This window comes from Gobius niger (genome assembly GCF_951799975.1).
Source record: "Gobius niger genome assembly, chromosome: 13".
Taxonomy (NCBI): Eukaryota; Metazoa; Chordata; class Actinopteri; order Gobiiformes; family Gobiidae; genus Gobius; species Gobius niger.
In genome coordinates this window covers 7,441,512-7,457,468 of record NC_136864.1, presented here as the reverse complement: position 1 = coordinate 7,457,468, position 15,957 = coordinate 7,441,512, and the positions used below count along the sequence as shown (strand labels likewise).

General features: G+C 40.6%; 1 protein-coding gene across 1 annotated transcript in view; it reads right to left on the bottom strand.

The window, feature by feature from the left end:
- piezo2b (piezo-type mechanosensitive ion channel component 2b) overlaps positions 1-15,257 on the bottom strand; it is a 175,494-nt gene extending 160,237 nt beyond the window's left edge. The window contains exon 1 of the mRNA XM_079569635.1: positions 14,926-15,257. Within this exon, the coding sequence (XP_079425761.1) occupies positions 14,926-14,989 (64 nt within the window). The 5' untranslated portion in view covers positions 14,990-15,257. The remainder of the gene's footprint in view (positions 1-14,925) is intronic.
- Positions 15,258-15,957: the final 700 nt, after the last annotated feature.

Below are 15,957 nucleotides of genomic sequence, written 5' to 3'. Positions count from 1 at the left end.
TTGACTGACGGAAGAGAAGCTGCCAATCTGCCCCTCTGACCACCACCAACCACTCACTCACAGTAAACTGGGTGTAAGATTGATGTAAAATAGATCTTAATAGGTATAATTTGTGCCTTTATTGAGTGCAAACCATGTCTTTATCAGCAAATCCCAACTTTAAGGTCTTTTCTACTGGACTGTTCGACTCTTCCCCCTTCAGGGCTAAGGAGGGAACATTACATTTTGTACTTTCTCATCTAATAGTCATCCGGTATTGATTGTATATTTATTAATTGGTGTTTATTAATATACATATATAGGGTAGACCGGGTATGGTTGTTGTATCACTTTTTGCTTCAGCACCTGTAACTCGCTGGATTTTGAGCTAGAGTTCTCAAACTTTTACACAAAGTGCCCACATTTGTTTAATACAGATGGCACCAATTCAAACCTCTGCAAGAAAATCACAAATCACAGACCTCGTGAGTTGATGTCAAATACGTGGTGTTCCTGTGTTACAACATACCCCACTACCTTGTAAGGTTGTCACGGTATGAAAATTTTACCTCACGGTTATTGTGACCAAAATTATCACGGTGTTCGGTATTACCGCAGTATTTTATTTAATGTGTGTTAATATGTTCAGAAAGCATTGATATTCCTACACAAACTGAAATAGTTTCAAAAAACTTTAACAGTGCTAATTACATCTAAAAAAAAAAATACAGACAAAGCCTTATCAAAAGTGCAACTTTTCACATTAAAGTAAAGGAACTATAACGATGTGTTGTTGATCGTTTCGATCGAGGGTATTTACCGAGGTTTACCACTACACCGGTAACCGTGACATCCCTAGTTGTAACACATGCTGGGGTAAGTTGTAACAGTTAGACAAAAAAAGCAAAAACAGAGGCCACGTCATGTGATCGGCTTCAAATAGAGGTTCATTTAAATAAAAAAGAACAATCCAGAACCATGTCTCTCTCTCTCTCTATGCTTAACCTCAGGTGGAGTCAGTCCATAATACAGGTCTGCTGCCTGAGTCAAATAGTCGGTCAACACTTCCTCCTGCACCTCAGAGAAAACATTGTTGATGCTTCAGTGTGACCTGCACTATGTGTATTGGGATAATGGTTTGAAATTATCAAATTACAATTTAATCTCATGTAAGTCATAGTTTAACGTGCAATAGTATAGCACTAAACAAAATATAGTCTTGGTCAAAAAATGTACGTTCCTAAAAATATTGTTTTTCTTATAGAATCTGCATGCACTTTACATGAATGAAGAAAACAGTCTGGATTATTCACCTTTTTGTCCGAGCTAAAGCAGCTTTTTTTCCACCGTAACCATTGTATTCAAGTCGTTTATTCATGAGAAAGATGCCACAATCGACTGAAACAGCTGATTTCATTCAGTCGTTTGATGTTTAGTTCCAAGACCTGTCACTGTCGGCCATCTCAATGCATCTGTATTGACCCGTTTAGTAACCACCGCTGCTCAATACTTTGCAGAATGCATTGTGGGAAATTTTGAGAGCACCACTTTTGTTCTTTCTGGACATTCGGACACCCCTACAAAATGGCGTGACCACTAGTGCACTATATCGGGAATAGTGCGGACATTCGGACACAAATCTTCTTCCTTGTCGTGAGTCGTCGGTGTTGACAGTACATCTGCACAGCGCCACCTACTGTTCTGGAGTGTGCATGATGAAGCTTGAAATCGGACAAAATTTGGGCCCAATTTTTGCTTTTTACTTTGGAGCCTTCATAGAAATGTAGTGGCGAAATTAACTTTCAAATGTAGCAGAGCAAAAGTAATACGTTCTTTTTAAAAACACTACTCAAGTCAAATACATAACAGATCCTGAAAAATCTACAAAAAAGTACAATACTTGAGTCACACCACCTCTGATTCTGAACATTGTGAGATTTAACACCTTTGATGGGACACTCCTGCAAATCCAGTCATTACTGCAACTCTTCTGAGGAAAATCTCAATGAAATTTCCTTCCGAAGTCTTTCAGGCCTCAACGCAAACATCCCCAAAACACGTAAACATGGCGCCCGCTGAGTGAGCTGGGGGAGTGTGCGGTAGCGTGTGCGCGTGGGGCCAGCATGCGTTTAGCCCCAGCCTCTATGTACACAGCGTTTGAATAGAGGCGATGTCAGACGGGTGCAGGAAGCCGCCCCGCAGCCCTTTCACCGCGCCACATGCCGTATATCGCCCTCACACTAGTTACAGTAAAGGAGCAGACAGGCCAAAAGATCCTATTTACTGCCACTGGGCCTATAGTGTTGGTTCAGCGCTGAGAGATCAGAAAATGATAATGTAAAGAGAGAGAAAGGGGAGCGTTGTGACCAGCGTGATGCAGCAGAAATGCACAGTAACCTTAAAGGATCCCAGACAGATCAGAGAGGAGGGAGCAGAGTAGACTTAGCAAGAATATATTTAGGGCTGAAACAATTAATCGCTTATTGAAACTCTTTTAGTAATCCATTCATCGTTTTCCTGTATTCACCAGTGTGAATTCTGACAGATTTACATTTAGTTTTAGTCAAAGAATTCTCTTAAATTTTGTCTAGTTTCAGCCGACTGAAATTGCACTTGAATTTAGTCGACTAAATCGAAAATGAATTTCCATTTATGATGTGTGATATTTGCTCACTGCTAAATGTTTCTTCTCCCACATGAACAAAGCTCAGAGCTGATTCTTTGGCCGTTTGGATGATTTTAGCCTCTTCTTTTCACTGTGTCATTTTCAGTCTGGACACTTTAGATGAAATATTTCAGTCAACGACATTAACACTGGTATTCACAAACGCACTCGTGATGAAATAGTACTTTTGTTTTGTATATTGTAAACTTCATAAATAATAACTGTGTCTCAGGACCATCATCCAATCAAAAGAATGAGCTCCACTTATTGTTGTCAGAGCCAATTGTGTAAAACCAGTTTGGAAATAAACTTCCTCAATCCCAGCTCCTGTCCCAGTCAGTGCCAGGGCAGCTTCTATTCATAAAAGCTCAGAGTCTGAACTCAGTAGGTTCTTAGCCTTCAAATGAGGAATGGCCATTTTTTTTGTGTCCTATTGCAAAGCCACTTCTTGGCTTTAGCTAAACACTTTCCAGCTGGAAACCATTACCCTAAAAAGACCGACCATGAGCCGATCAAGGCTGAAATTGTTCAATTTATGCAGATTTCTTTCCTCAACATTAAAGGGACTAGATGTAAGTTGGTAATTTTTGTACTCACTACTGCCACCTCAGGTCTTACGCGTAACTGCAGGGTCTGTATTAAGCTCATACATGACGGTTCTTCAGACCCGAAGCAAAACCTTTTTGAGTGACAGTGCAGGATTTTAGAGGCAGTTGTGGTGAACAGGTCTGAGCTCATTCTACACATTAGGACATGGCTGGAACATGTAGGGAAGGAAAATAACATAATAATAAATTTTAACATTTTTTAACTACATATAGTCCCTTTAAGCATATTCCGTCAAATGAATTCACAAGGGGAAATTTCAAAATTCAAAAGGGAAACAACAGCAATCATTTGAGTTAAGGCAGAACTAAGTAACTCTTGCCCCTAGAGGCCATAAGCGCCACTGCAGGTGTCATAGCGAGTTGCGTTTTTTTACTCATTAATTAATTGTCCGTGAGAGTAAATACTACGCTGACAGAAAAGACAAAAGGAGAGAGGGATATATTTCACTCACACGTGGCTGTAAATACTGTTTAAGTGGTGCTAGCCCGCTGTTAGCTTTGCCCGTTAGCCTGTTAGCTTCTTCTTCGCTCTATCATTAGTGTGTATTGGTGACTCTGACCCGGTGGCAGTGAAGTTGCAATTGTGGTTTTCTGGCCAGAGACACCAGGGGGAGATGAAAGACCCCCCCAATCATCCCATTAACACATGTATCACCCCAAAAGGGACTACGGAAAAGATGTATTAAGGTAAACAAGTTACTTAGTACTGCGTGTTTTGTATTAAAACTTCAGCTGAATGTGTTTGACCATTATTTCGTTTTTTCAGATGAATTTATGCAGCATATTTAGTCTAGCAATGTCGTTATTTTCAATCAAATTTTGATTTAATCCCAGTTTGAATCAAATTTAATGTGTTTTAATTAAATTTAAGACCTAAATATTGACACAGTTCATTTAATTACTTATACTAAACCCTGATATTGAAAGAAATGTTCCCAGGGAGAGCTTTGCAACCCACTGTAATGTTTCCCCGACGCAATTATTATTAATTCTAAAGTCTCAGCGTGTCAGTCAATCTTAGCCAAGGGAACCTCCACGTCTCCACATCCCAAACCCTTGTCCCGGCCTGATCCCGTGCCTGTAATCCCCTCCTCTCGGCGTTTCCATCCCGCTGTCAGTAACATCCTCGGGCCCTGACTGACAATGGCTCATTTGCACTTTGAAAAAACATAAAATATTAACGGTACGTTTACGATAAAAGGAAAAGCGGCCATCCTTCTGCTCTCTCCTCGCTGCCGCATTATTAATTCATACTGTTAAAACGACTTTCCAACAATTAATGGCAGACAACTCGTGGCGCTGGGCGATTGCTTTTTGGAAATAAAGCGGGCGTCGGTCTGTCAAGCAATGCATTACGGGCCATACGGGCTGGGGCTTATCTATAGAAAGCGTGCTGTTAGCGTTAAAAGTGCAGCCGCGGAGTCTCGCAGTAGCCGGGGGTTTGGAAGTGCGGTCGCGGGCTACCACACGATTACTGAACCAAAACACCAAAGTGAGGCCCATTTAATCGACTGCGCTTTTAAGGTGTCGTCGCAATAAAGCAGGGAAGCCACAACTGCCATGTAAGCATCCGACTGTGGAGAGGGAGATCGGAGCCGCGGGGGCAGGAGGGGAGAGGCGGGGTGTCGGTGTCCGGACGCTACAGCAGATGGATCATTCTTTTTTTATTCGGATTCAAATTTTGAATTCCTGTAATTAGAAAACATCTGTGTGACTGATAATAAAACTACAGTTCGGTTCATGATAGTTAGAGCTGAAGTTTTAGGGCAGGAGGAGGCGACATCAGGCCTTCCAGCCTCGAAGCTCTGGCCCTGAAGATGATTTTAAGAAATAACTTAACACGTATCAGTGATCAAAGGCCTGTTAACCTCCTAATCCCCACCTGAACCAAGCACAATTTCTGCAGTTTGGCTTTACCCAAATCTAAAAGCTTCTTGAAAAAAGCGTCAATATACTGTAGAAACGAAAACAAGGATGAAAATACAACAAACACAAAAAAGAGCGACAAAAAACGAAACCAAGACAAAAAAGCAACGGGAAAAAAAACGAAAAAGCAACAAAAACACACACAAAAAACAGAAAACACGACAAAAGTGTGAAAACACGCGCCAGCAATTCAAATGAGCAAGAAGGACCAGGTTCGATTCCCACCTGCTCGGGGCCTTTCTGGGCCTAAAACATGCACAACTGACCTTTATTTAATCAGGAAAGTCCCACAGAGATTAACAATCTCTTTTTCGGGGGAGTCCAGGCCCCAGAGGGGAATCTATTGTGCATGTTTTAGTGGTAGGGGAAACCGGAGTACCAGGAGGAAACCTACGCAGACACAGGGAGAACATGCAAACTCCACACAGAGGCCCCCGTCCAGGTGGGAATCGAACCTGGGAGCTTCTAGCTGTGAGCGCTAACCGCTGTGCCACCGTCCCACCCAATAAATAAAGGTAAATAAAACATGCACAATAGGTCCCCTCTGGGGCTAAGACTCCCCTGAATAAAGATTCTTAATCTCAGAGGACTTTCCTGGTTAAATAAAGGTAAAGGCCTGACCTATAGGCTGTAAACTCCAGTCCAGAGGCTTTTAGATTTGGGTAAAGCCGAACTGGAGAAAATGCGCTTGGTTAAGGTGGGGGGGCAAGAAGTTAAAGTACTCAAAAATGTGAAATATACAGTCACTTCCTTTAAATTTCTTGCAGAACACCCACTGGGGGCCATGTTTATTTGGGTGCAGCGATTACACTACAAAAAGCTAAACTGAGAATATTAATCTTGTTTTTTCACTCATTTAGTCGGTGTTTTACAAAAAGTGACAAAAACATGACAAAAAAGCAATGGAAACAAGATAAAAACGCAAACAAAAACAACTATAACAAAAACAAGGTAGACACTTAGATGAGTTTTATAGTTCTTAGCTTTCAAATGAGGCGTTACACTGGCCAATGGCCTGTAAGCTCCAGTAAAGATGCTTTAAGATTTGGGTAAAGCCGAACTGGAGAAAATGCTCTGGGTTGAGGCAGAGGGTAAGAGGTTGATGTAAACTATAACTGTTGATGACTTGTATAATATTAATATTTGTTCATTAGAGATGATAAAGCTTGAGTCACTTCTGTGTCGGCCTCGCCAACAGTTACGCTGAATGACCTAATCATCTAAACAGTAAAGGGTCTAATGGCCATTACAGAATAATGTTTACAACGAGCACTTCCAGGTAATTACAATACAATTCATCTGTATGCAAAACTGCATTTTAATATGTTGCATTTTGTTCTATAATGTGTATAATTTTAAACAAACTTCATGAAGGATTTTACTTGCTTCACATTAACATTTTATTTTGGGATAGAGATCTTTCAAAATAAACCTCAATCATTTATTCAAAGCAATTTACAGTTTATTCCTTCAAACTCAAAGCAACTGGTCACAGGACTGAATGTGCTGTTGCACTAAATGTCAGTGTAAGGATGCACCGATACCGATACCAGTATCGGGCCGATACCACATGCTTGTACTCATACGCGTACTCATTAATGAGGTCCCGATACCAGAAACCGATACCACTTGACGGCCGGCGCAGCTCTCCGCTGAGGAGAGAAAATAGCAACAAACTGGAGAATTCTTTAGTGTAAATATAATATTCCACATAGAGCTGACTTTATTACAGACGACACTCCCTAAATCAGAGTCTGTGCTGGATTTAACCAGAGCTAAATGTTGTTAGTGCTGCAGCGTCTGCAGTGTTTACAACATACAGGCTAATGCTGCTAACTAGCCGCTAACTCGCGGCTAACAGTTTTGGTGATTCTTGCGCCGTTTTATAGAGAGATAAGAGAGATACAGCATGTCCATATTGAGCGAAAATGAACTGCAGCAAAACAATCAAAATGCTGTAGCTACTGTTTAAGTTGCTATAAACACTCGAGAAAATCCACACAGAGCAGAAGTAAAGGCGTAAAGAAACCATTTAGCTGCAGTAATAAGCAACATCTCAATACTACTGTTAAATAAAAATACATAAATGAATAAAGCACGAGCATTGAGGAGCTTTTGGACATGGGCTGGTCTGTCTATGATGGACAGTGCAACCAAATAAATACTATATTAAAACAAAAATTTGAAAAAATAAAATGGCATCTGTTCAATTTTGATTTAACTTCTCTTAAAAGTGTAGCCTACTTTACTAAAGGAGATGTAAATGAGTAAATTGACTAATTACTAGCCAATCTGCTGTGAAAAAGTCAATCTATAAACCGTCTATTCAATTCAAAAAGTATGTTGTAAGTATGTTGAAGAAAATGCCTTGTACTCGTATCGGTATTCGGTATCGGCAAGAACTTAAATCAAAGTACTCGTATCGGTTTTAGAAAAAGTGGTATCGGTTCATCCCTAGTACTATGGTATCTGGGGTTGGGGGAGAATTGGTGCCGAAACCCGTTTTTGACAACAGAGAAAAGCACTAGAAGAAAGTTACTTGGTTGCTCCAGCTCAAATAAATGATAAAATAAATACTGTTTTTGGTCCTTTATGGTGTTTTGTGACACTAGATAAAGTTGTATAAGTACATGAAAGGTAAGTAAATGCTGAGCGCTGACAATCCTCACTCTAAAGTTTGACGCTGCGACACACCTATAGTGTGCGTGCTCATGGCAGGACTCAAACACAACTTAAAGGGGCCTATGGAGACTCGCTGTTCTATAATGTCCAGCGCTAATTAACAGTAATGACCGTGTAAGTGCAGGGTTTGTCCCGGTCAGCTCCTCAACAATCGATACAGTCTTAACAGCTTCATCTGAAACCACAACGGCCACAACACAACTCAAATTAACAGCGATGAAGGGACAGAGATTAATACATTCCGGAGAGCGAAGACTGAAGATTCGTAAAGTTCTCTCCACAAGAACCAGAAGGACTGAACGCTGGGTTTAAGCCATGTCTGAAAGGTCGAGACAAGAGGAGAACATGGAGACGTTCTTCCTCGTCAAAGGCCAAGTGGACAAAGCTCCTAATCCTGGCCCAATGTAAAGCACTTATTTTCAGTGAAGCAGCAACTTCAAATTTTCACATGTTGGGCAGAAAAGTACAAATAAAAACAAGGATGAAAAAACAAGTGACCAAAAACCTAATAAAGTAGCAACTAAAGAGCGACAGAAACGCCCATATTTTCAGAAACTTTCTTTGTAAGCACGAAGCAGCTCAGTAAATGTGTGAAACTTTTACACTTTTCATTCCTTTTTTTGTATAAGATATGATTGCATTTTGTTCCCAGGTTACATCAAAACGGAAAAACGGGACATTTTGCAAAACTGGAAACAACAGACAAAAAAAGTGACCTTGTGTGTCGTAGAATTGACAATAAAGCCGATTGAATTGAATACATTTTGGCACAGCGTGTTCAAGAACTTTTAAAGTAGTACTAAGTAACTCTTGCCCCTAGAGGCCATAAGCGTCACTGCAGGTGTCGTAGCATGTTACGGTTTTTTGCTCATTAATTGTCCGTGAGAGTAAATACTACACTGACTGAAAAGACAAAGGGAGAGAGGGATATTGTGCATCCAATTGTTTATTGTTTATTGTTGTTTATTGTTAAGGAACCGCATTAGCTACCACCGTAGTGGTTGCTAGTCTTCCAGGATTAAAAAGCATTTACAATCAAATAACATTAAAATGCATTAAAACAAACAAGGCACAACAGTAATACATGACAAGATATAATTACTAAAACCATACTAAAGATTTTAGTGTATTTTTGAAAACATGTAAATTGGACGAATCTCTGAAATTCACAGGCAGCTTATTCCACAATTGCGACGATCTAAATTCAACAGTTTTTAGCAGCAGACTTGTTCTAGGTCGATTTATTGCCACGTCGTCACTGCAAGCACGCCGCGAATAAGAGCGTGTCTGCTTCACATATAAATATTACACAATGGAGATTTTTTTTTTCACTCAAACTTGGCTGTAAATACTGTTTAAGTGGCGCTAGCCCTCAGTTAGCTTTGCCCGATAGCCTGTTAGCTTCTTCTTCGTGATTCCATTAGTGTGTATTGGTGACTCTGACCCGGAGGCAGCAAAGTTGCAATTGTGGTTTTCTGGCCAGAGACACCAGGGGAGATGAAAGACCCCCCAGAGGGACTACGGAAAGGATTTATTAAGGTACACAAGTTACTTAGTGCTGCTTTAATGCCCCCGACTTATTTTCTTGTAGTATTGAGTTTTCTTTTTGAATGTTTAAAGCAGCAATATCCCTTTGTCTTTCTGTTCTTTTATTATACATTTTCACTCAAATGTGCACTTGAGCGCAGAAGTTGTAGCCAGATATTGTTGCACTAAGTTTCATCCATCCCGTATTTCAAAGTGTTCATAATCCTCTACAGAACTTGTGCCTCTCTGCAATTATTTTTTTTCAGATAATACGATTTATTAGTCTGGGTTTTTAGAATAATAAAATCATCTCCGCGCCCACAGTTCAGCTGACTTTTATCGCGCACAAACATGGGGAAATATGGAGACTGCGGTGGAGCAGTGCTGAGTGGGTTTAAACCTCCTCTTTGTCATTTATAACCAATAACTCTGCGAGTGGAAATGACGCATTCAGTTTTATCTGGGGGCGCTTTGAAACCCCAGACGTCAGCAGAGAGGAGCGGCGACCCGCGAACTCCGGACCACGGGGTCAACGGCCAAACCATGTAACAATAAAAAAATGTATTATTCTATTCATGCAAGTGTACATTTATTTACTCGGGGAAGGGGAAGGAAGGGAATCTGATTTGTATAGTTTCCCCTGGGGCAGACTGACAGAAGCGAGGCTGCTCACATCTGCCCCAACGGTCCCACCAACCACTCACACATAGGCACTGGGAGAAGTGTCTTGCCCAAGGACAGTTCCCAAACCAAATAAAACGTATTCATGAAGACGCCACATATCACAAACCCACTGTCATTCATCCTGGCTATAGGGCTGCATGGGGAACGTTCATTTTTTTCTATACTGGTACTTTAACAATACTTTTTTCATTACCTATTCACCTTTTTCTGCCCCGCCCACTTTTGACACTTTTTGCTTTGTCTCAGCACACACCTCTGGTCCCCCTGTTCATTTAAACAAGGGAAAATATTGATTGATTTGTGTAAAATGGCCAATGTTCATTTGCACCAACATGTCAACACTGCACCGTTTCTCAGCGCAGCCGAAAAACGGCTTAGTTTTCATGTAGTGACTGATTTTATGTGGACTTTTCCAGTCCTATGTTAACAGATTGGAGAAAAGGGGCGGGCACTATTCCGGAATAAGGTGAATACTAAAATATTTGTCATATAGAACCATAAAACAGATTAATAATGTTAACTTATTCCTTTTCCTTGCGGACATTGAGAATTATCTTTTGGCTAAAATGTTGTAGTATGTAACATGAGTTTATGTGACATACTTCAAATAAACTTAAATAAAAAAACAAAAAAAACAAAAAAATGTAATTACTTTTGCATTTGCATCACTTGTTTCAGGTGAAACAAAAAACAAACTTCCTTTAACCACAAAGGGCGAAGAAAAAAAACTTTTTCTTATTTTTCCCCATTTTTAAACTTTTTTTCCCCACATATTTTTCCCAAATTTTCCATGTTTTTTTTCTCTAAATTTCCCAATTGTTTTCCAATTTTTCTATGTGTTTTTTTCCCCCACATTTTTTTTCATTTTTTTTTTTATTTTTCCCACATTTATCCCAATTTTTTTTTTTTTTTTTTTACAAAAAAATGTTCAACTTGTGTTTCACTTTTTTGTTCATTTAAAACTTTGATACCAAAAGAAAAAAAATACCCAAACCATCAAGACTTGAATACAAAGATTTTACATTTCTTTTCAGTACCTGCTTTCGATACTTTTATTTTTTCCAGTCCCACGTGTTCACCTTACACCTGTAGAACCGACACCTTTTTTTTCTTAATACCAGACTGGTATCATTTAACGGTGCCCAGCCCTAATCCTGGCCCCAGAGTAGACCCTATTGTGCATGTTTTCGAGGCAAGGGAAACTGGAGTGACAAGCTTCAAAAACGTCAGCAAAAGTGTAAACTGCCGAGAGAAATAGATCCTTATTGATGAGTAATATAGAAAAACAGGCAAACTGTGACAATGGAATCCCTTACACAATAAATCATAGAGGCTGAATGATGAATGAAAAATGGCTTTAGCTCATATACTTCATGAGGCTCGAGCCTGCAGTATCATGTAAGGGGAGACACACTGCAGGCTAAACTTTTTATTTATTCATTTATTTCAAGCTTTGGGCAAGTTTGGTCTCTATATATATAAACTTTCACCGGAAAACAAAGAGAATCCTACTCTTCACAATAACTTCTTTGAATATTGCACTAAGTCACAAAATAAAAGCATCAATTTAAGCTTTAACCCCCCATGAACAGAGCACATTTTCTCCTACCCAAACCTTAAAGTAAAAAAATAGCAAATGAGCAACAATAACACAATAAAAAGAGACAAAAACACACAACTAAAGAGTAACTAAAGAAAATGAGATGAAAAAGTGACAAAAGCACGACATAAAAGTGATTCAGGAACATCTCCAAAATGGGACAAAAAACGCAGCAAAAGAGCGACAATAACACAACATAAAAAGTGACAAAAACACGATACTGATGAAAAAGCAACAACTAATCAACAAGAAAGCCACAAAGGAGCTACACAAGGGTGACAGAAATGCGACAAAAAAGTGACGATCAGTTTTGTAGGCCTTAGCTTTCAAATGAGGCGTCACACTGGCCTATAGTCAACCAGAAGCTTTTAGATTTGGGTAAAACTGAACTGGAGGCATACATTTGGTTCTCATATTTATGTCATAAATCTACAGCAAAAGTCTCAAAAGTGACGTCTCTAAATGTAAAAGGTTTCCCTGTTCGCCTGCAGCGTAAAACACAAAACCGTTTCCATTTTACTCCCCAAACACTGAGCTGTTTCTGCCACAGGAGACAAAAGCCCCGAGCCAGGGATGACAATGATACGTTTCAATTCATCTCACGGCCATCGTTTTTTCCCATGACTCGCAGAACAACACGTTTGTTTGAAATAGATGCTGGAAACTGAATCACCGGATCATCCTTCTATTCTGACTTACAACATTACAACCCCACAGCACCGGGATTTCAACACCTGCCATGTGCTTTATTATTCTATTATACACACGCATGACCCGATTAGGAAAATAAGAGGCTTATTTTATGTTGCCAAATCCATTCATTGGCATGATTTTACATTTAAAAGGGGGCTGGATGCAAGTTGGCCATTTTATACTCACTACTGCCACCTCAGGTCATACGTGTAACTGCACCTTCTATATTAAGCTCGTGCATGACGGCAATTCGGACCGAAGTGACACCTTTTTGAGTGACAGTGCAGGATTTTAGAGGCAGGTGTGGTGAACAGGTCTGAGCTCATTCTACACATTAGGACATGGCTGGAACATGTAGGGGGAGGAAAATGTGTAATTTTAACATTTTTAAACTCCCTATCGTCCCTTTAACTGTGCTGCACGTAAAGTTCTGATGGTTTGGTGTTGATGAGCAGAGAGAAGGGACTTTAACCTCTTAACCCCCACCTGAACCGAGCGTCTTTTCTCCTGTTTGGCTTTACTCCAAATCGAAAAGCTTCAACAACATAAAAAAAAGCATCAAAATAGCGACGGAAACGATGATGAAAATGCAACAAAAAAGTGACAAAAAAGTGCCAGAAAAAGCAAGAAAGAAGCAATGAATAAAAGAAATGAAAAAGCAACAAGAAAGCCACAAAAGAGCAACACAATCATGCCGGAAATGCAACAAAAATGTGACAAAGAACAATGAAAAAGCCACAAAAATTGACAGAAAAAAAGAACAGTTTCGTACACAGGGCCATCGGGAAGCTGAACTCCCTGCCCTCCCTCCCCCCGCTCCACAATCAAGGCTGAGAGAAACACAATTTCAAATCATTCACATGGTTTGACAAATTAAAAAGATCTTGAATCTTGAGAAACGTGACAAAAAGCAACAAAAAAATAAAAGATAAAGCAACAATAACCGACCAAAAAAACTACAAAAATGTGACTAAAAACTAAAAAGGCACCATCGCTTATGTCGGTCTTAGCTTTCGAATTGCTCTCCAGTCGAGACGCCTGTAGATAAATGGGGTAAGATAGACTGGGGTAAAGCCGATGCTGGGGAAAACGCACCGGGTTTTAGTAATAACGTGAAAATCCACACACAGCTCCTGGCACTCGCGGGCGGCTCCGGCTCCTCGTGCGTGGCTGTTTGGGAGACAAGCAATCGCTATTTTTATCCAAAGGTATGACGAGTGAAGAGCGCCGGCCGCACTGCTGGGAAACGGGCCCAAATGTGCTCACGCTGTCGAACACGGCTCAATCAGGCCTTTACACAGTGTGACAATTACACACTTTCAATGGAACAACACATAGAGCCCTGTTTTCTGCACTTAAAGTTACTGCACAGCCCTTTAAGTACCTGTATTGGTGAAGGAAAAGCTATTCTTAAAGGTTTACTCGTATCTTATAATATAAAGTCTAGACTAGTTGTTGTAGTAGTAGTAGTAGTAGTAGTGGAAGTCATAGTAGAAAAAGGTCATCACCAAATATGAATAAGATGATATAATGTTACAACTTTTATCACTTCAACACAAATTAATTTCAATTATCAGGCTATTACATTAAACACAGTGATGCTACTTCCAAATAAGTCATTTTTTGTCACTCTAAGATTTCTAAATGTCTGTTAAAGCCTATACAATAAAGAACATGCCTAATTGACCTTGTACACTGCAAAAAGTAATTTACTTGATTAGTTTAGATGTCTCAATTTGAGCATAATAATCCAAATTTGAGTTATTCTGACTAGTTAAGATTTAGTTGGGCATTTGACCTGGATTATTTCACTTGTTCTGAGAGGTTTCTGACTCGTTTCTATACATTTCGCCGTTATTTCAAGTACGTTTCTCTGCCAGTGGGGTAAGAAAAATGGTCTTGTCCCATTGGTAGTTTAACTTTCCTATTTCAAGCGAGATTTACCGTAGAACCAGTCTGAAATGTCCTCAAACTAACAAAAATAACCTTGGCCAGATCAGGAAAAAGGTCTAAATGAGTGAAAAAGATACATTTCCTCAATTCAAGTCATTTAAGCCAATGCTTGATATTTGCTTTTTGTAGTGTAATAAAAGAAGAACACATTCTCCAACGCTTTTACACTCATGCCCAAACTATGAAGTTGTTATGACCTTATAACTCACTGTATTGACTGTGTTCTGGCTTGTCTTAACCCCACACTGGAAAAATAATAATCTAAAGGAAGAAATGACATGAAATCACTGAAATAAAGGAGCAAATCTGAAGTGTGAGTAGGTTGTATATAAGATAAAAGCCTCTTATTGCCAATGGAACAAGCACATTTCTTCTTGTTTTGCATCATTTTAAGTGTAAGATAACTCTTTTTAATGCAAAGGTGAATTTGTCTGACTCCATTCGTCTAATTTAAGACCATTTATCCGGTGCTGAAGTTTGTTTATAATAATGGATGCCTTACACTTGTCAGATGAGCCAACTTGTGCCAATTGAATTTGAGTAAACCGATCTACTGCGTGTTCCTCCTTCCCCTTCTCCTCCTTGTTGTTGTTATTTAGTTAACTTACCGGTTGCGAGACACAGCGGCAGGAGCAGCCTAAAGACGAGCCCGCAGACCACCTCCGAGGCCATGGCTCCCCGTTATAAATCCCGGCCAGGAGCGGAAAAGGGATGGAGGAGAAGAAGAAGAAGAAGAAGAGAGATAAAAGTGTCTCTAAAACGGCCCGCGTCGCATCCTCCTCCCGCGATCCCCATTCAGTGGCACAGTGGGTTAGACAGACGCGCCGCCGCTGCTGCTGCTGCTGCTGCTGCTGCTCGTCCGCACGTCCCCACATAGGACCTCCAAACGTCCCGTAACTCTTCGCGACCTCTTCTCCAAATGACGCATGGCACCGGTGTTCACGGGATGGCACCGCGTTAGTTTCGTGCGTGCGTAAAAGTAAAAGTCATGCCTGAGTCTCCTCCGCGCTTGTGCCGCAAAACTCGGAATTTGCCAACAAGTCCTTCAATTTTTGTTTCCAATTAAGAGCGCGTGGGCTGAAATAAAACGCTCACACCGACAGTAGGAGCGCGTGCGCGGCTGGAGAGGCGCGGGGTGATGAGCCAAAAGTAAATGTGAGTTCTTCCCGGTGAGTCCCGTGGCTAGAAATTTTTTGACTTTCTGACTTCTGCTGAGTGGACCGCTTCACCCGACAGGACGCGACCGTGACGGGCTCCCGCTTCAGCCAATCAGAAGTGGCCGATATGAAGGTAGTCCCGCCCGCGTTGGGATAATTGGAACCAAGAGGTGGGCCTTGTTTATCCAAAAAGCCCCTGTTACAGAAGATAAGGCGGCGCGGTGGTGATTGGCGGCTGCTAAGGCGCGCGGAAGAGCGAAGGCAATGCGTAAAATCCTAAAATATGGCGGTAATTTGCGTCTAGGTGCGCCTCTGTAATGATTACACCGACTGGCACTGTTGATTGCGATTGCATCCCGCAGGTTCAGAGGTTTAATAGAAACAAACAGCGACCCCTAAAGGTAGAAAGTCAAGTTGCGCCGTGTCGTTCAGAGTCAAGGAAACGTCTGGCATAAAGTATATTTTTGGATCAGCCAGAATTAG